Source organism: Chiloscyllium punctatum, chromosome 2 (genome assembly GCF_047496795.1).
Source record: "Chiloscyllium punctatum isolate Juve2018m chromosome 2, sChiPun1.3, whole genome shotgun sequence".
In the NCBI taxonomy this organism is placed as follows: domain Eukaryota; kingdom Metazoa; phylum Chordata; class Chondrichthyes; order Orectolobiformes; family Hemiscylliidae; genus Chiloscyllium; species Chiloscyllium punctatum.
Genome location: NC_092740.1, coordinates 127760400 through 127781886, shown reverse-complemented (window position 1 = coordinate 127781886; position 21487 = coordinate 127760400). Strand labels below are relative to the sequence as shown.

At 43.7% G+C, this 21487-nt stretch overlaps 1 protein-coding gene and 1 pseudogene across 3 annotated transcripts in view; both read left to right on the top strand.

Moving 5' to 3' along the window:
* The window catches only part of fam189a2 (family with sequence similarity 189 member A2), a 131483-nt gene that overhangs the window by 89181 nt on the left and 20815 nt on the right, over positions 1 to 21487 (top strand). For all 3 annotated transcript variants that reach the window (XM_072588491.1, XM_072588473.1, XM_072588482.1), the window contains 4 exons: positions 6318 to 6452; positions 9580 to 9687; positions 12358 to 12491; positions 13875 to 14004. In XM_072588491.1, coding sequence (XP_072444592.1) covers positions 6318 to 6452; positions 9580 to 9687; positions 12358 to 12491; positions 13875 to 14004 — 507 coding nt within the window. The remainder of the gene's footprint in view (positions 1 to 6317; positions 6453 to 9579; positions 9688 to 12357; positions 12492 to 13874; positions 14005 to 21487) is intronic.
* Positions 1354 to 2268, top strand: LOC140489219 (beta-crystallin B1 pseudogene; annotated as a pseudogene).

Genomic DNA, 21487 nt, shown 5'->3' with positions numbered 1-21487 from the left:
ACAATCACAGTGAAATGGTCATTCTTAAAAACACTAAACAGAAATCGTTGCATTTTATCTGTTGCTTAATTCAAAGCATATGAGCAAATGATAAATTTGATTTTCAAAACGAAATCATTCTTGGAACACGAGTGCCACTGGCAAAATCAGCATATATTTCCCATCATCATTGCCCTTGAGAAACTGATGATGAGGACCCATTTACAAGTGATTGGCTTGTTGTTTAAGAGTGAACCACATTGCTGCATCCAGATTTTCAACCTAGTAAAAGTGTAGCAGATCTCCTCCACTGACAGGCAGTAGACAACTAGATGGGTTTTTAAAACAATCGAATGGTTTTGTAATTATAACCAACAAGATGAAAATTTTACTTGTTATTTCATTGCATCAAAATTCCCACAGCTGCTGTGGTGGGATTTGAACTTTCATCACTCGATTATTAATTCAACTCTCTTGATCACTGGTCTTGTGACATTACCGCAGCACTACTATCCAGAAGCTGAAAATGGTATTTCTTTTTGTAATCAATCAATACGATTGAAGACATAGTGTCAAAGGGTGCTATGGCATTGCATTGGTGCACATATGATGGGCCAAATAGCCTCCTTCTGCACCATAACGATTAGGTGATTTTTGGCACTGGTCTGATAGCACCAGCTGAAAAGAATGGATCAGTGGGTAGCGCTCCTACCTTTGAATCAGAGGGTTTTGGGTGTACAGCTCCTCCAGGGAGTGCAATGCAGCACCCAGCCTGATTATTGCAGGTACAGTACAACACATGCACTGCACGCTCGGATTGAGACGGTGCGGATACCCTTGAATGAAAACAAGGGATCATGTGGCACAGGTTTGAACAAGAACTGGGAGTTTCCCTTGGTGTTCTGACCGGTGTCTAGCCCATACAACATCAATTAAAGGAATTTACTATGCTACAATAATGATTACAAGACGTACTCCATTGGGTTGTAAGGCACTTTGGGAAGTCCTGAAGCAGTGCGAGGTGCTGTGGAAATGCAAATATTTTTCTTAAGGAGTATCAGATTGTCTGGAAATAATAACAAGTCTGCACTGTGGTGATGACAGTGGATAGTTAGATCTGTGCAGGTATAACCATTAGAGATGCTTGTAGTGTGGCCTGTCCCCTCAGTACTATTCCCAGAATTCTGCGCTGTGAGTTGAGTTTTGCTGACTCTCGTTCTCTCATTCTGTTTTCCTTTCTTCTCTTTCTGTGTCACGTGCGCTCCCTCCTGATGACAGGGGTTTTCATTCTCTCGGATCTGTCGACTCTGCATTTGCTCTGTGTCTGGGTAATCCCCGCACTCGGCTCAGAGCAGAGTATAAAAGAGGCAACCGGCCAGCCACTGATCACCAGACGGGGCCTTGGAGGAGAATTGAGCTGGAGCAGCCATGTCGGAGAAGGCGAGTCGTACCACCCCCAAGTCCGAGCGCAAGGAGCTGCAGCCCAGGCCCCTCGAAGGGTCGGTGAGCAACTACAGGGTGTGCATCTTTGAGCAGGAGAACTTCCAGGGCCGCTGTAAGGAATTCTCCGGCGAGTGCATGAATTTGTGCGACAGTGGCTTCGAGCGTGTGGGCTCGATTCGCATTGACTGCGGGCCCTGGGTGTTCTATGAGCAGGCCCGATTCTGCGGGGAGATGTTTGTCCTGGAGAGGGGTGAGTATCCTCGCTGGGACTCATGGTCCAACAGCCACAGGAGCGAGTACATCATGTCCTTCAGGCCCGTCCTGGTGGACTCGGAGCAGCACAAGATCTGCCTGTACGAGATGGCAGAGTTCAAGGGCCGCAAGATGGAGATCGTCGACAACGACGTGCCCAGCCTGTACTCCTACGGTTTCACCAACCGAGTTGGCAGCGCCAGCGTGGTCTGCGGAACCTGGGTGGGCTATCAGTACCCGGGCTACCGTGGCTACCAGTACGTGTTCGAGAAGAATGACTACAGGCACTGGAACCAGTGGGGCGGCCGCAAGCCAGAGATTCAGTCCATTCGCCGAATCCGCGACGGGCAGTGGCACAAGGTTGGCTGCTTTGTCTAGGCATCAAAGACGAGCCCAATCCCTTCACGGAGTGACGTCGGCTCGGTCAGTCAGTGAGTGAGTGCGGTGAGGCAGACACTACTTAAATAAAAACAAGCGCCAGACATTGCAAACAATGCAGTGCATTGCAGTGGTGCTTTATGTTCTGTCAATGAATTGAAACAGGGAACGTTGAAATGCTGGAGAAAAATAAACTCACTTTAAATGAAAGAGAAATGTTTTTGTCCTGTTCTCGTGTGTTGCTTCACAGTTCTTTCTACATGGTGCTGGACATAGTTCAGCAGGTACATGCGTGGTCATACATACATCGGGCAAATCAGGGCATCTAGGGCCGACTCTCCTAGGAGTCTGCAGAATGGCACAACTTGTGACCCCTGATTTAAATAAGTTAAAGGATAGTCTTAGTGCCTTTCATGACATCGGGACGTTCTGAAAGCACTTCACAGTCAATGAAATAGTTATGAAGTGGGGTCATAGTTGTAACAGAGGAAGGACAGCAGCCAATCAGCACACAGCAAGCTCCCACAAACAGCAAGACCGTTTGGGCAGGTTTGGCAAGGTCAGCATTTGTTGCTTTTAATGATGTCAGTCGAGTGATAAATAGTGGCCAGAACAGCTGGGGGAAGCACCAATCAATTCTTTGAAAACCGCCATGAGACGCTTTAAATCCACCACTGCTAGAGCAGACAGGGCCCTGGTTTAATGTCTTATCTAGATTGTAACATTTCTGATCATGCAAAATTCTTTCAGAACCAACTGTTCAATGGTACAACACTCTCCCAGCACTGCCCTTTCGTCAATGCAGCCCTTCTCCGTACTGACTCACTAACAGTGCAGTGTTCCCTCAGCACGAAACCTCTGGCAGTGCAGTACTCTGTCACTGCTAGCCATCTGACATACAGTGTTCCCTCAGCAATATCCTGTCAGGGCAGCACTTCCACAGTTTGATGCTGACAATACAGCACTCCAACAGAATCAAATATCCAGCAGTAAAGCATTCCCACAGTACTGACCCTGCACCAATGCAGTGTTCCCTCAGCACCAACTGTCCAATAGTGCAACACTATCTCAGTCATAGAGTCACAGTGTTATACAGCAAGGAAACAGACCCTTTGGTCCAACTCGTTGCACCAAGCCCAATCTGACCTAGTCCCACCTGCCAGTACCCAGCCCATATCCCTCTAAGCCCTTCCTATTCATTTACCCATTCAGATGCCTCTTACATGTTGTAATTGTACCAGCCTCCACCACTTCCTCTGGCAGTTCGTTCCATATAAGCACCATACTCTGTGTGAAAAAGTATCCCTCAGGTCTCGTTTAAATCTTTCTCCTCTCACCTTGAACTAATGCCGTCTACTTTTGGACTCCCCCACCCTTGGAAAAAGGCCTTGACTATTCACCCTTCCCATGCCCCTCATGATGTTGCAAACCTCTGTACGGTCATGCCTCAGCATTCAACCGTCCAAGGCAAAAAAGCCCTGCCTGTTCACCCTCTACTTATAACTCAAACTCTCCAGTCCTGGCAACATGCTTTAATTCATTTCTCAACCTTTTCAAGTTTAACAACATCCTTCCTACAGAAGGGTGACCAGAATTGTATGTAGCATTCCAAACGTGGCCTCACCAATGTCCTGTACAGCTGCAATATGATGTCCCACTTCCTGTATACAGTGTTCTGACTAATGAAGGCAAACATGCCAAATGCCTCCTTCATCACCCTGTCTACCTGCAATGCCATTTTCAAGCAACTATATACCTGCACCCCTAGGTCTCTTTGTTTGGCAACACTCCATAGGACCCCACCACTAACTGTGTAAGTCCTGCCCTGGTTTGCCTTGCCAAAATATAACACCTCACATGTTCTCTCAGATCACTGTCTGGGATTGTGTTCTTGCTGGGATCACTCTTTGACATGATATGCTCGCTACGATCACTGTCTATTATCATGTTGCCTCCCAGATTACTGACTGGGATCGTGTTCTCTCCAGGATCTCTGTCTGGGATAGTGTTCTCGCTGTGATTGTGTTCTCTCTGCATCACTCTCTGAGATCTTGTTCTCCTTGAGACTGTGTTCTCCCTGGGACCACTCTCTGGAGTTGTGTTCTGATTCTGACAATGCAGGGCTCCATCAGTACCAACCCGCTGATAGTGCAGCACTCCCTTAACACTGCCCTTCCAGCAATACTGTTTCTCAGATAATGAAGCTCTCCTGCAGTGGTGAGCATCCAACAGTGCAGAGTTCCCTCAGTACTGACTTTCTGATCATGCAGTTCTTCCTCAGTGCAGTTCTTCCTCAGTACAGTTCTTCCAACAGTGCAGCACTCTGTCAATACTGAGCCTTCATTGGTGCAGCACTCCCCTAGTACTGACCCTCCAACAGCGCAACACACCCTCAGTGAGGTACTGACACAGTGCTGCACTGGTGTCAGCCCCATGTTTGTGGTCAAGTCTCCTGAGTGGAGTATAGACCCACATCTTTTGGCTCAGAAGCAAGAGTGTTACCCATTCAGCCATGTATTACTGTATATTTTTGAACCCAAACACTTTAGGGATGATTGAAACATAGAAGCAGAAACTCTTTATCAAGCGTAAAATGGCTGTTAATATAGCCAAAATATAATAAATGATTAGCAGCTGTGATTATAGGCAGCACGGTGGCACAGTGGTTAGCACTGCTGCCTCACAGTGCCAGAGACCCAGGTTCAGTTCCCGCCTCGGGCAACTGTCTGCCTGGAGTTTGCACATTCTCCCCGTGTCTGTGTGGGTTTCCTCCGGGTGCTCCGGTTTCCTCCCACAGTCCAAAGATGTGCAGGTTAGGTGAATTGGCCATGCTAAATTGTCCGTAGTGTTAGGTGAAGGGATAAATGTAGGGGAATGGGTCTGGGTGGGTTTCTCTTCGGAGGGTCAGTGTGGACTTGTTGGGCCGAAGGGCCTGTTTCTGCACTGTAAGTAATCTAATCTAATCTAATTATCGTTGCAGCAGTGTATAGTATTGCTGCAGTGTCATCTTAAAACCTTGTATTCCATTCCTCTCTGGGTGAGGAGGTGATTTACTCCTGTGTCACTGGCAGTCAGAGACTCTCAAGCAGTGAAGAATAGTTTCTCTTTATCCATGTGATAAACACCCTGAATATTTTGGGAAAACTGTAATCAATTCACCCCTTGATCATCTAGAAACTGAGCTTGTATCATTTTTCCTTGTAATGTATCTTTTAAGAGTCCAGATATAAATCTGGCAAATCTCCATGGTATGGCTGCTAGCACCAGTACCAACTTCCCATAATGTGATGCCCAGATCTGAACAGTGGTGTGGTTTAAACAAGCGTTTGTATAGTTGAAACATGATATCTAAGCTTCTATAGAATCTATTGAGTAATAATCAGTTGTTGACTAAAAGAGGAAGATTTCCATTTCCATAGCACTGTTCGCAATCACTGGACATCTCAAAGCACTTTTCAGCCAATCCTGTACATATGCTGCTGTTGTAATGTGGGAAATGAAGCAGACAATTTACACAAAGAAGATGTCTACAAGCAGAATTTGATACTGACTGATGTTGCTTAAGGGAAAATTATTGGTCCCAGAACATCAAGGGAGAAATGTCTGGCTCTCTGAAAAACAGAATCATGAGATCTTGTGCCTCTCATGGGCAAATGGGGTTTCAATTTAATGTCAGATCTGAAAGGTGGTATTGCCAAACATGCAGCATTCCCTCTCAAATGAACTGAGAGTGTCAGTCCACATTTATGTGCTCTCATGAGTGGGACCCACGCCACAGCCTTCTAACTAGGTGGCAGAGCTATCCTGTTCTTCAAAACAAATTGGGCCAAAGGAGCTTTCACATCCATGAATGGCAAGACAGGCTCTCCATTAATGTCCCTACCCATGAAGCAACCATCTCTGTATATATTCTAAGATAATACTAGCCAGCAATATGTATATTTGGTTTGAGTTCCCAGTTAACAAATGAATGTATCAGACTGTATAATTTGTGTGGCTGGATTAGTGGTGCTGGAAGAGCACAGCAGTTCAGGCAGCATCCAAGGAGCAGCGAAATCGACGTTTCGGGCAAAAGCCCTTCATCTTGCCCGAAATGTCGATTTCGCTGCTCCTTGGATGCTGCCTAAACTGCTGTGCTCTTCCAGCACCACTAATCCAGTATTTGGTTTTCAGCATCTGCAGTTATTGTTTTTACCTAATTTGTGTGGCTGCCCAGTGCTACTCTTACTGACCCTTCTAATAACATTTCCTGTTTCCTCTTAAAGGTCAAGGTTGTTGAGGGCAACAGTTGTTTCTGCTGTGAAGACAACCAGGCAGTGAAATGCAGTGACAAGAAGGAGATACTAATATTGTACCCGGTTCTATCGGTCTCCTGTGACACTGTGCGACTTGTGCTCAAGGTACAGTTCAGACATAATGAGGAACCCGCTGAGAAACTGCAAAATGTCTTTGGAAAGCTAGGCCAAGATTCTGGGTAAATCCTGACCAATTAAGTAAACCAAGAGTCTCAGGAACAGTATTCATTCTGCCAGTCCAGGCACAAGAAGGAAGTGCTTCAAAACACAAAGTACGTTTGAATTCTGTACAGGTTTGAGATCCTCAAGTCAGGGTTTCTTTGTGTAACTCTCACTGAATGTTAACTAGTCATTGTGAAAGAAATTATCCGATAGATGATACCGAGCCAAAGGCCACAGCCTGTGGAAGCCGCTCAGCCCTCGCAAACACCTTCAGTGTAAGTTGGGTTAACAGGGACTGTTTGCTGTCATGGGGGATGGAGTTCAGAACAAGAGAAAATAACTTAAAATTAGAGAGAGATTGTTCAGCAGTGATGCCAGGAAGCACTTCTTCAAACAAGGGGCAGTGGAAATCTGGAACTTTCTCTCTCCCTTACAAAGTCATTGAGACTGGCGAAAACCGTTGTTAACCTGAGGGTCAAAATATTTCTATTCAAGGGTTCCCCTTGAGACTTTCTCAAAGGCTACTTTTCATGTTTTCAGGAGTTACTTTTCCATTGGCATGAACTCCTTTATTCGACGGCCCACTCAGTTTGTAGCTGTTCCTTCTGTATTTGTGTTGGTATATGTGGCATTTGGACTCAGACAGGAACAGAATTAAAATTATTCATTGACATCCGAAACAATCAACATCAGTCTGTTCAACTTTAAAGACTCAATGCATAAGGAAAACATTAATATGAGGCAGCACAAGATTTAAATTGGCACAAGACAGCAAGCAAAAGTGAATAATTAAAAAACTAAATCATTGACACACATCACTGCTCAAAAAAGCATTGCTCTAAACACGTTTTCCATGGACTAGTGAGGTCAGTGCTTAGAGGTTACATGTTTGCCTCTAAGACAGCTTTTGTGTTGTCATAGTATGCAAGATGCACTGAGATCTGACAACACATAAATGCAAATCTTTATGAAATAAAACTGTTCAGGAATAAAAATTTCCAGTTGACAGTGTTTATTACAATAGCATCCACTACATTTTCACCCCAAGGAATTCATGACCTTTAGGATTTCAAGTTTAGCTTAATATCCCATTATTGAAAAGTTGAAAACTGCTCTCTCACTTTGGTAGCTACCTTTTCCCCTTTTAAGACTTTCTTCCCCCTTTGCCAACCTTTGACCCTCCACTCTGTTGACCCCCCATCCCAATTTGTAGTCTCTTCCAACACCACCACCCCCCCACCTTTCCAGCCACACGTCTACCTCCGCAAACTTCCCTCCTACCCTTCCAGCATTGCTCCCCTCCTCTCCAAATACCCTCACTGCTTGGGCACCAACCTCGTCTCCTGTCTCCCTCACCAAGGGCTCTGGTCGTCTCTCCTTTGGTCTGGACATCCTTGTTCACTGCCACCACTCACCTTCCCCCTAACCCTAATCACACAGGCTGCTTCTGTCCCAGTGGCATATGTGAGAGAGGGACATTATCTGATTGGAGGAAGATCCAATTCTGTCATCTCTACTTAGAGAAGTGACTTTTCTTCCACTGTTGCTCCCCATGATTGATTGTTCCCAGGAGACTTTAGGACTTTCACATATAAATTTGTCTACCGTTCCCATGTATTTTGAACATTAACATTGAGAGGTATAGAATCCAGGCATCAAGATGGGGTTAGGGTACATATCAGTCAGGATCTAATTGGATGAAAGATCAGGGTAAGGGAGATGAACTGAAACTCTTAATTCCTTTCCCTCTCCATCCCTAACCAGTAATTTTTTTTTGCACTGATAGATGTTTGTGTTCTTGCATGTGGTTAATTTAAACCGTAATAACACTAGCACACAATATGGAAAAAATAGCACAGTATTTTGCTACAGCTTCTGTTTCTTTGATGTCGTCTGCAGACTGCTCGGGTCTTTTCTGAGCCCATGGGTGAGTAAATGTTATTTCCAGCCAATTGTAGTCACATGACCAATTTGCGAACCAAAATGGTTTGGAAGTCCAAAGACATCATTGAAGGATAAGAGATGGATGTTGGTCCTTTACACTTAACGCATGGTCTCATCAGATCTCTTTTATTAAATCTCAATACTGGAAACCTAAGATCGAGAAGTCCACTGATCCTCTGTTTTGAGTAAACCTCAAACAGTGGCAGGTGTGAATTTTGTCTAACCATGTCCATTCAAAGACATCCACTTAACTTGAGTCAGTTGGGAACTTTCCAGAAGCTTGTATTGTTCTGTTTTGAAATTATAAGTGTTACCTGACACTTTGACAGACATCTTGACTGCTTGTACATATCCATTTTAAGAATTGAGAGGCAGTTGAAGTGGTTTCCGCAGGAATACAGTCCATATTTGGAGTTATGAATAGGACATGCCTTCACTGGGTTTGACACCTGTCTCTAACAGTTGGAAAAGACGTCTTTTTACCAGTTACTCTGCACGTTCCAATTGACTAGAAATTAGCACGCATGTTTGTTACCTTTAACAACCCGGTTTCATTTCACAGCATTCTGCTCTAACTCAGATAAAGTTTAAGTGATTTTGTTTGTCATTGTGGAAAATGACACACATGCCCTGAAAAGCACTATGTTTTATAACATTTTGGAGGTTTGTTAGCAGTTCTGGATCACTGAGCAACCAGCCTGTTTGACAGTTTGCATGGTTCATCAGATTATGCTTCATATTAAGTCACTCAGTTACAGGAATAAACCTTGGGTTCAAGTGCATCAAGTTATCTAGAGTCTATAGCACAGACTTGGAACAAATTGGACTGTGTCAGTGTTTTTGCTCCATGCCAACCACTTCCCACCCTATTTCATCTCACTCGATCAGCATGACCATATGTTCACTTCTCCCTCAAGCTTCCCCTATTATCCCATATCAATCACATCAATGACTCACTATGGTAGCAAGTTCCACCTTCTCAGTAGTCTCTGGTTAAAGAAGTTTCTGCTGAATTCTCAGTTGGGTCTTGTTTGATCATCTTGCATTAATATGTAAGTATTTACAGAATGTCAGCCATGGTTCTTGGTTTAACATTGCATGGTAACATTTCCTTTTTCGTTTTCAGGACTTGCTGTTTGCCATATGTGTGTTGAATGCTTTGACCACCACAGTGTGCGTTGTAGCTGCTGCTTTACAATATCTCCAGATATTTGTTGGCCGACGACCACAGACAGTAAGACTACTGACTCTTTATATTTATATTTGCATTCCCATTCCCCAAAATGTCTGACACTGCTCCTCTTTAGGTTCGATACCAGCAGTCCAGTATTGCCTCACTCAACCTGACATAATCCCAATGAAAATCTGTTATACTCTGATGTCTGAGCTAGGAGTCAAGATTAGGGTGGTGCTGGAAAAGCACAGCAAGTCAGGCAGCCTCCGAGGAGCAGGAGAATCGACAATTCGGGCAGGAGCCCTTCATCAGGATGAAGCCCTTCGTGATGAAGAGCTCCTGCCCGAAATGTCAATTTTCCTGCTCCTCAGATGCTGCTTGACCTGCTGTGCTTTTCCAGCACCACTCTAATCTTGACTCTAATCTCCAGCATCTGCAGTCCTCAGTTTCGCCTGTCTGAGTTAGGAGGTCATCGGTTTGAGTCCCACTCCAGAGTGTTGAACACAAAATCTACGCTGACAGTTCCATGCAGCAGTGGGAGAGTGTTGCACTGTCATCAGTGTATGTTGGAACTGTGGCCTTGGCAGCCCTCTTTCTCAGTTGGATGTGAAAAGTCTCATGACTCTATTCAAAGAAGAGCAGGAGAATTGTTCCCAGTATGCTGGCCAATATTTATCCCTCACTCACCACGAGTAGAAATAGGTTATTTAGTTGTGCTCTCATTGCTGCTTATGGGATCTTGTGATGTGAAAATTGGCTGCCATTCTTACATTACAAAAATAACTATATTTCAAGAGGTACCATGCTTCATTGGTGAAAACACTGGGGTGTCCTGAGGATGTAAAAGGGGCCAAATAAGTCCAGGTTCTTTCTTTTCATTTGAGGACTTCATTCAGTAATACTCCAAGAGACAATGATAGCATTATCTAAACAATTTTGAGACTTGGAAGCCCTTACTTCTATGTCTTATAGTGAGCCATTGTCAGGTGGTGATAGATTTGGACCAAAAGTTGGATAGATGGATCATTGGTGCAAGGAACTGAATTGTAATGATGATACAAATAAAAGGAGTAGGCATAATTCATAACGTAGTTATAGGCAATCATTAACATAAAAATAAAGTATAAACCAATAATAATGCATAATAATGAGCATATCACTATTTAAACGCTGAGTTGCAAAGCACAGGCCTCCTTGATTTATAGAATAGAAATGAAATTTATATATTGTATCATAGTTCATAGATTATTTGTTGTCAGGTTGACTTCATTAAATTCTCAATCATTAACACATTGTTTACGAATTTTATAAGGTAGGGATTGTACTGTTATGTAGTCTCTCCTCTATATTTTATTTGTGGAGTTAGGTCTATTTTGTTTTATTGATTAGACCACATCTCTGAGGTAAGCTGTGAAGAGGTGAGCTGTGAAGTGAGGGCTAGGTCTAATTCAGGTCACAGAAATATTGGAAGGAAGCCTCTTATAGCCCCTGAACCTATTTTAAGGTACTAATGTTCCCAGACAAAAGGCTTCTACTAATTCCTCTTCTTTGTTCCCAGTAAAGTTAACATGCAGGTTCAGTTGGCAGTTAAGAAGGCAAATTTAATGTTAGCTTTCATTTCAAAAGGATGTACAACAGCAGAGATACACTGCTAAGGTTGTATAAGCCTCTGGTCAGACGGCATTTAGAATATTATGGGCAGTTCCTGTGTCTAAGGAAGGTTGTGCTGGCATTGGAGAGGGTAGAGAGGAGGTTTACAAGAATGATCCCGCGGATGAAGGGCTTGTCATATCGAGAGCGGTTGGGGATTCTGGGTCTGTACTCAATGGGCTTTAGAAGGATGAGAGGAATCTGATTAAAACTTAGAATACTGAGAGCCCTGCATAGAGTGGATGTGGAGAAGATGTTTCTACTCGTCTGTAATTCAAGAGCAGAGCCTCTGAGTGAAGGAATGACCCTTTAGAACTGAGATGAGGATGAATTTCTTCAACTAGAGGGTGATTATTTTGTGGAACTCATTATTTCAGGAGACTGTGGAGGCTAAGTCTCCAGTGTATCTGAGGCAGAGATGGATAGGTTCTTGATTAGTAAGGAGATCAAGAGTTACAGGGAGAAGGCGGGAGAATGGGTTAAGAAATACATTAATCATGATCAAATTGTGGGGCAGACTGAATAGGCCCAATGGCCTAATTCTGCCCCAATATCATATGGTCTTTTGGAATTGTTCTATTCCGACTCTCTAGTGCTGTTTGTTAGTGAACCACCATCGGAGAAAAATACAGCAACCTTGTTTTAACCAGCACCTTATGGACTTTGATAAACCGGTTAAGATTATATACTTCAAATACAAATAGTTCACTGTATTATCACTGCAAAGTCAGTTGAGGGTGCGAGTGGGAATGCTGTCCCACTAAGTTTTATTTAGGGCAAGTTTGCATTACTATTTAAGTGATTTATGCTGTAAATAAAGTATAACAGCAACATGTATACCCACTGCATTACATTTCTATTACTAAGTGTGTGTGTTTTTCCATTGATTAGTAAAGGTTTGCTGTACTCAGTTTTAGCATTTGCTGTTTTTTAAGCATCAATGCTATAAAGTGGTGTTTTTGCCTTTTCCTCTCATTGTACTGCAGGTATTTATGTAATGAAGATCTCTTCTGAGTTGTTTCCTGGTTTCCATAGCGAGATATCTATCTCATGTTTCTTTGTTGTTTCATGTGTTTTCAGGTTGAAGCCCAGATTCCCCAAGAAGAATCTGAAGGAACTCGCCAGTTACCTGATCCAGATGAATTTGTTCCACCCATTCCTCCTCCTCCATATTTCTCCACTTTCTGTTCCTACACTCCCAGGATTAATCCACGGTAAGGAAAGTAACCCTCTCAACCTTATTACCTCTTACTAGGAGACAAAATGGAACCCTTTCTATGCTAACTCAAACTTGTATGGTAATATGCTTCAAATAGTGAAGGTCTAAAGAGATCTGGAGCTCCATGCATGTTGATCACTAAGGTCAGGTATAATTCCAAAAGTCTAACAGAGTTAGAATATAAAAGGAAAGAAAGTTTGTTCCAGCTAAACGAAGTTCTGTTCAGACTATAACAAAAACAGAAATTGCTGGTGAAACTCAGCAGGTCTGTCAGCATCCGTAGGAAGAAAGTAGAGTTAATGTTTTGAGCCCAGTGCCCCTTCTTCAGAACTGTTAGCAAGGAAATAGTGGGAAACGCTTCGCAGAACATTTACGTCCTGTCCACAAAAATAACTTTGAGCTTCCAGTTGCTCACTACTTCAGCACACCTCTGTGTTCCCATGCCAACAAATCTGCCTTGGGCCTGCTGTATTGTTCCAGTGCACCTCAGCACAAGCTCAAGAACAGCACCTCATTTTCCACTTGGGGATCCTGCAGTCTCTAGGACTCCTCTTTGAGTTTAATAACTTTAAAGCCTGATTCCATCCTTGTATGTGTTTTACCCACCCCGCACCCAGTTCTATTCTGATCCGGGCTGCTTTTAACACAGTCACCCATTCTCACGTACTCCCAGTCCCATTGTAACATTATATGGGTTGCTTTCATTACAGCTCATTCACTCTCTCCCACACTCAGTTTTTATTATCACGTATTCAGCTTTTCTTCTGTCCTGGCTTGCTATCCATTATCTATCTACCTCTTTCTCTGCATTCTGTCTCCACCTATCAGCTCACCTCTCTCCCCTTCCACCTCCAATCCCCTCCTCCAAACTTGTCTCCAGCAGAAGTACTACTGTTTCCTTGCTGCTAACCATTCCAAAGGAGAGTCACTGGACTTGAATCATTAACTGTGCTTTCTTCCTATAGATGCTGTCAGACCTGCTGTGTTTTGCCAGCAATATTTGTTTTTTGTCTCAGATCTCCAGCAGCTGCAGAATTTTGTTTATTTCTGGTCAGCTTACATCCGGAGGGCTGTGTAGTGTTCTAGTTCAGCATCTTAGAAAGGATCTATTAGCCTTAGATCAAATTCACCAGAGTGTCCCCCAGAATTCAAGAGTACATGAACTTGGTTTGCAATAGCTAGAATAGGCAAGGTTAGGGGGTGACTTTATTGAAGTTCCTGTGATGGTAAGATTGCCATCGAGATTGCTTTCATTTAAATGGTTTCTTTTACTATACATTTGTTAAGATGTTATGCTGCCATCAGTTATCTTGTTAGTTCGCTTCGTAACTAGTTGAGATTAGTTAAAAAATAACTGTTATTGCTGTCATTGTTGCAGGGTTCTTAGCAATGATGTAATTCCCCTGACACATATCTATGCGACCAGAATGAAAGGGATTGAAGTGTTTTGTCCTGTGGAACCGCCTCCCCCATATGAGGCTGTGGTGAGCAATCCAAATGATGCGCAGGTCAGTAATGTAAACGCCCTCTTTGTTTATCTAATGAGCACAACCGAAAGAGACTGAGGAGCGTGCTTTGGAAAAAGGGACAGAGGTTCATTTCACAAAGGCAGGTTTGGGGGTCATTGCAGTGATTATATTGCCATGCCTCACATTCAGTTCCATTCACTTTAAACCTGTTGGGGAATGGTGGAGCCCAGTCTCTGCATACAACCCCTCTCTCCCTCGCTGTCCACTTACAGTGACCCTCCCACCAGGGATGAAGGGAGGTAGTCCAGCAAAGGTAGATCTCCCTGCCTCAGACCTCACCCCACATCTGACCCAACTTCAGGCAGCAGGAAAAGGAAATTCCCTGTTCATCCATTGCCTCACCTTAACAGCCGTCGTGAAGATCTGTCACCATCATTGTTGAGGGACCATTACTGAAAGGAAGGTAACCAGGATTTACACATGCTGCGGTTACACAAAGGGGAAGGCAATGGAATAGTGGGCAAGTAACCTAGAGACACAGGCTAATGCACTGGGACCAAGTGGCCAATGGTAAAATTTGGAATCAATTAGAAATGTGGAAGTACGACTAATCAGATATTTACCATGGAGCAATGGTTGTGATAACCCATCAGTTTCCAAATAGTCTTCAGGGGTGGGAAACCTGCAATTCTCACCTGGTCAGCCCTACACGTGACTCCAGTCTACAGCAATTTGGGTAACTCTGAAATCAATTCAAAGTCCCTGAAATCAATTGTTTCAAACCGTTATAGAATCTGATAAAAGGGGTTGAATGTTGAACTGACCACCTAGCATCAACCAAGGCACCAGAAACAATAACAGTACATGGAGCCCTGGAGCGTACTCCTTAAAAAACAACAGAGACCTTGTGTCCTCGGCATTTGAGCTGTCCCACAGACTAGGCATACACCAGTCAATAGTCATTTTCATGGATTCATACCTTACTATAACCCCAACACCATCATCACCATCCTTGCCCCAGATATATAGTCAGGCAGGTATTGTCCTGGCATTCCTGAACATTGACTCTGGACCTCATGGCATCAGGTCAAACATAGGCAAGGAAATCTCTAGCTGACTCTACTACATTTCCTTCACCCTCCTCTCACCACTGATGAAACAGGGCTCCTCCATGTGAAACACCACTCATAGGATGCGCTGAGGGTGGCAAAAGCACATTGTGTACTCTGGGTGGGCTCTTTAATGTCCGTCACTAATAGAATTTTGATAGCACCATGACTGACTGAGCTGACCTAGTCCCAAAGGGACATAGTTCCAAGTCTGGGCCTGCACTAGGAGGTGGTGGAATCAATAAGAGGGAAAAAATACTTGACCACATCCTGTCGCAAGACAGATCTGTCGTTCATCGATGCATCTGTCCATGGTTGGAATGGCCACTGCCATTGTGGAGACAGTTATGTTTTTACTTTGTGGATACTTTATAGTATTTTGTGTAACGTTGCCATGCTGAATGAGATAGATTTCAAAGAGACATAGCCATTCAAAACTGGGCATCCATAAGGTGCTGTGGTCCATCAGCACCAGGAGGATATATACGCAACCAAAACCTGTGATCCCATGGCCTGGACAATTTGTATTCTACCACAGCCATCAAGCCAAGGCCAACCCTGGTTCAATGAACTGTGGAAGAGAGCATGGCAGGAACAGCACCAGGTATACCTCAAAATAAAATGTCAACCTGGCTAAACTATAAGTGACTGTTTATGCAACAAACAGTATAAGCAACAATCAATAGACATGGCCCAGCATAACCAGAACCAGCAGATCAGATCCAAGCTGTTCAGTCCTGTCACATTGTGTTGTGAATTAGGGTGACAACTAGATACACAACTCATTGGAAGAGGAGAAGATTCCACAAATGTCCCCATCCTCAATAATGGGAGATCCCAGCAGAGCAAATGATATGTCTGTGGTATTTGTAACAAGCTTCAGTTCAGTGTAAGTGGATGATCCACCTTGGCTTCCTCCTAAGGCTCTCTTATTGTACATGTCAGCTTTTAGCCAAGCTTAGAGGAAGATGGTTGTGGTTGTTTTTTGTCAGTCATCTCAGATCCAGGACATCTCTGCAAGAGTTCCACTTGGTGGTGTCCTAGGCCCAAACATCTTCAACTGCTTCAACAATGACTTTCCCTCCACCATAAGGTCAGAAGTGGGATGTTCGCTGATGATTGCACAATGTTCAGCACCATGAGCAACTCCTCAGATACTGAAGCAGTCCATATCCAAATGGAACAAGAGATTGAAAATGAGAGAATTGAATCATCACACCTTGACATTCAATGGCATTACCATTGCTGCAACCCCCATTCTCAAATCTGGGGTTACCATTGACCAGAAACTCAACTGGACCAGCCAGATAAATAATGTGGCTAAACAAAAGCCAGTCTGAGGCTAAGAATTTCACCAACATGAGTACCTACATGATAGATGGATTGCAGCGGTTCAAGAAGTCAGTTCACTACCACCTTCTGGAACGTAATTACAGATGATCAACAAATAGCCAAAGACAAATCCGAATCCATCTATAAAGAGGAAAGCCCTCTATATTCTGTTTTACAGCTTTAAATAATTATTTTTTTGTCCTGTCGTCTGTTAAGAATATTGTACTCTCCTGATGAAGGAGTCATGTCCGAAACATCGATTCTCCTGCTCCTCGGATGCTGCCTGACCTGCTGTGCTTTTCCAGCACCACACACTTGACTCTTGATCTCCAGCATCTGCAGTCCTTGCTTTCTCCTACTCCATGCTTAAGTCAGAAATCTCTTTCGAAAGACTTCTTCAACTTGCTGATCAGATGGAAATGGAAGATTTTTTTCCATTTGCTATTTGTAGGGCAATTGTTGACAAAAGGGGGTCACAGGATTATTCCGGGATAATTCAAGTCAAATTTCAAAGGAAATACACACTGATTTACTATGATGATACTCGGATAGTTTTCTATTAGTGGAAGTATTTAGATTTTAATATTTACATTGGCTGAATTCCACCAACTAACTGAACAATATGTTATTTGCACTGGAGAGAGACAGAGATGGATTATGTGGTTATAAGACAGCGCTTTAATTGGAATGATTGTGCTTAACAGAACCAGCTTCCTCACAAATGAATAGGGCTACGTATTTTGATCAATTTTGTTGTGCAGAACAAAACCCATTTAACAGCTGTCGGCTTTAATAAGAATACACGAAGGAAATGAAGATAACTTCCAATCAGACCCATTCCCATTGTAGATCACCCAATCTTAGAACAGCAGATTGCATTTGTTTAACATCTTTAATGTGGTAGACTGTCAGAGTGTGTTTCACAGGAGATATTATCCACTTGAATTTGTCATTGAGCCACATAGGGAGATATTAGAACATTGTGACCAAAGATTTGGTCAAAGATGTAGGCTTTAAGGAGGAGAAGAGAGATAGGTGGGAAGGCGTAGAAGGAGAAATCCATGTTCGGGCCCTGGCATGTGAAAGCATGGCGGTCAGTTGTGGAGTGATGGAAATTGGGATTTGCTGAGGAAGCCAGAGTTAGAGAGGGTGGGCAGGGTGGCTCAGTGGGTAGCACTGCTGCCTCACAGCACTAGGGTCCCAGGTTCAATTCCAGCCTCAGGTGACTCTCTGTGTGGAGTTTGCACATTCTCCCCGTGTCTGCGTGGGTTTCCTCCGGGTGCTCCGGTTTCCTCCCACAGTCCAAAGATGAACAGGTCAGGTGAATTGGCCATGCTAAATTGTCATATAGTGTTAGGTCAGAGGGAAATGGATCTGGGTGTGGGTATGGACTGTTTGGGCCAAAAGGCCTGTTTCCACACTGTAGGGAATCTAATCTAAAAAACAAGTGCAGATAGTTGTAGGACTGGTAGAGTTACAGCGATAGGAATAGGTGACGCCTCGGAGGGATTAGAGAGATTTTCTAATCAGTCTGTTCAGAGATGTTATTACACATGTCTGGAGCAGGTGGTTCGTGAACCCAGGCCTCCTAGCTCAGAGGCAGGACACTACCACTGCACTATAGGGACCCTATGGGGGGATTTGAAAGCCAGAATGAGAATTTTGATCAGTTGCAGGACTATACTTTGCAAATACCATGAAATCCTCACACCTAATCTAACAACATTCTGGATTGCTCAACAACCCTCCTCTAATTTGGATGCAGCCTATCATAGTAATTTAAAAAAAGGTTACATTTGTATAGAACCTTTTGCAAACTCAGGATCTGTTGAAGTGTAGTCACAGTGATTTAGGGAAACACACTGGGCAGGTTTTGCATGGTAAACTCCCACAGAGAGCAGTGTGACAGTGACCCCAGGCGACCTGGTGTTTTTGTGATGTGGGAGAGCAATAAATGCTGACCGAGGAAAACTCCACTGTTCTTTGTTGAAATTGTGACTGTGGGATCTTTTACATCCATCAGAGAGGATTAACATCTCATCTGAAAGGTTGTCACCCCTGAGAGTGCAGTATTCCTTCAGTATTGCATTGGCCTGGATTCATGCTCCATCTGGTGGAGCTGGACCTGATTTATAACTGCAGTCCCCATCCATCCTCCACTCCCCTAGATGTTTGAATCGGATGTTTTAGGACTGGTTTGAATGCAGCTCCTGGGCATGGGTGAATACTGTAGTGTATATCACATTACCATCTGTGGAATCTTGCTGTGCATACACTCACTGCTGCGCTTTGATATTACAAAGAAGGAGTAGGCCACTCGGCCCTTCGAGCCTGCCCCACTATTCAATATGATAAGACCATAAGATGTATGTAGGTAGGCCCTTCAGATCCTCATCAAGCCTGATCCAACATGCCTCAAATCCACTTAGCTGCATTTTCACTATAACCCTTGAGTTCCCCCACTGATCAAGAATTTATCTATCTCTGTCTCAACTATTTATAAGGTCTCTGCCCCCACATCTGTCTGTGACAAATATTTCCAAAGATTCTCTACACTTTAAGAGAAGAATTTCCTCCTCATCTCTGGTCCTAGATTCTCCCATGAGGGGAAACAACTTCTCAGAATTTACTGTGTCAAGCCCCTTAAGAATCCTCTATGTTTCAGGTGGATTATCTCTCATTCTTCTAAACCCCAATGAGTAACGTCCCAACCTGTTTAACCGTTGCTCATAAGACAGTCTCCCCATAGCAGGGATCATCCAAATCAACCTTCACTGAAATACCTCCAATAAAATGATAAATGTCCTTAGATAAGCCGACCAAAACTGCACACAGTACTCCAGATGTAGTCTCACCTGCACTTTGTACAGTTGCAGGTAAGAATTCTCTACTCTTGTATTCCAACCCGCATGAAATAAGGACCAGCATTCCAGTAGCCTTCCTGATTATCTGTGCATTAACCTTGTGTTTTGTGTACAAGGTACCCCCCCCAGTCCCTTTGTGTTTCATGTACAAGGCACCCCTGAGCCCTTTCTGTAGTTTTTCTTCATTTAAATAATTTTCTGTGCTTTTGATCTTCCTTCCAAAATGATGACATTCGGGGAGACTGCAACACTTTTTGTGGAATTGTGGCTGGGTTTGAATAACTGTGGGAGAAAACCAGAGCACCCATCTGCTCCCATTTCTTAGCTTTACTTCTCTTTCTGATTACTGTTTCTAGCTGTTATGTGGCAGTGACCCGGGCACTAAGCTTGTGTTTAAACATCTTCCCCTGCTTTGTAAGCAACATCTACATCGTAACCTCTTCAGTACAACAGTGTGGGAGGATTGACTTATTCCTGAACACTTCCTTCCTCCAACAGCCAGGCATTGTCCATCCTAACGTGTTCGGTGTGTGCTATAAGATTATAACTTTCTCCATTGAATGGTTGCTGGTGAAGTTTGATATGAGAGAGACGGGGTTTGGCCTGTATGCTATGTGTCACCCATTTTACTTTTCCGCTTTGTACAAATAGGGCGGCATGGTGGCTCAGTGGTTAGCACTGCTGCCTTGCAGTGCCAGGGACCCAGGTTAGATTCCAGCCTCGGGCAGAATGTCTGCGTCGAGTTTGCACATTCTCCCTGTGTCTGCGTGGGTTTCCTCCGGGTGCTCTGGTTTTCTCCCACAGTACAAAAATGTGCAGGTCAGGTGAATTGGCCATGCTAAATTGCCCATAGTGTTCGGTGCATTAGTAGGGAGGAGGGGAATGGGTGTGGGGGGGTGGGGGGGTTACTCTTCAGAGGATCTGTGTGGATTTGTTGGGCCGAAGGGCCTGTTTCCACACTTTAGGGAATCTAATCTAATCTAAATTGAAAACCTTCTGATTCTGTGGAATATGTAGTTACCAAGGGTAAGAAAGGGAAAGAGTTAAGGGCATAGGTGGAGTTGAAAGGAAGCAAACCAGCTGCCTCCCATCAAATACTTCTTTTTGTCTAAAGTTGCTGCCTTTTTGCTCATAGATTTAGATTTTATTGTCACGTGTACTCGAGTATGTGGTCCAAGAGTACAGTGAAAAGTGTACAATGTCACGCCACACATTTTAGATGCAAAGTACTTAGGTCCAAATTCTTTCTTACAAAAGTAGAAAAATAAAGTAAAAAAAAAAGTGAAAAGTTCAGCACTACAGTTTAAAAGTAGAAAAATGAAGTTTAAGAAGTCAAACATTCCAGTCCTTTCTTAAACCATGGGCCCAACTGGGATGCTCCGAACTGGGCTTTCCCCACCAGGGCTCACTCTCCTGTGCACTGGGCTTGCTATAGTGGCCCCAGTACAGAAACATTCAAATACTCCTTGCCCGTCCTTAACTGCTATGAATGAAGTGGTTTGCTACATATGTGAAATCAGACCAGACCAGTGAAGGAGGGCAGACTTCCTTCCCTTGAAGTGTATTGGTACCCAGGGCTTTTAACCTGGCTCTCAGGATTACTAATCCAGTAATATTACCCCCATATTCCCCTGTCCTTATCCCAATTTTTACAGCTCAGTCTCATTTCTCCTCTGTAGTACCTTGGGACTATGTTAAAGGTGCTACATAAATGCAAGCTGTTGGTTGGGTGCGGTCTTATAACTTCTTTTCTTTGAAGTCCTGAGAGGACATTAGCCTTCTGTGATCCTGTATATCTCCTTGTTAACTGTTTCTGACGTGAAAAGTTTTTCTTGGTAGCATCTCATAGTCCATTCTAACTCACTCTTCTACATTATCTGTGACCGATGATAGGTCACACAGGGTAACGGTCAGCAGTGGGAATCCTGCCCCATTTCTTTCTGCTCTCTCTCTCTCTCTGTCTCCAGAGCAAGAGGATACTGAGGCCTGTGGATGGACTGCTATAGATCTGTGGCAGTTTGGCCCATTGTGCCCATTCAGATGTTAGCCTTTCAAACTGAACCATTGCCATTATCACCATCACTGTGAAATCACAAAGCTCAGAATACAGCAAGAATCAAAACTGAGGCCGTCCTGATTAAACAGGTCAAACTTGGGTCAGTTGTGACATCTTCAGTAGGCTGCACTCTCTCACTTCTGAGTCAGTCAAGCCTCCAG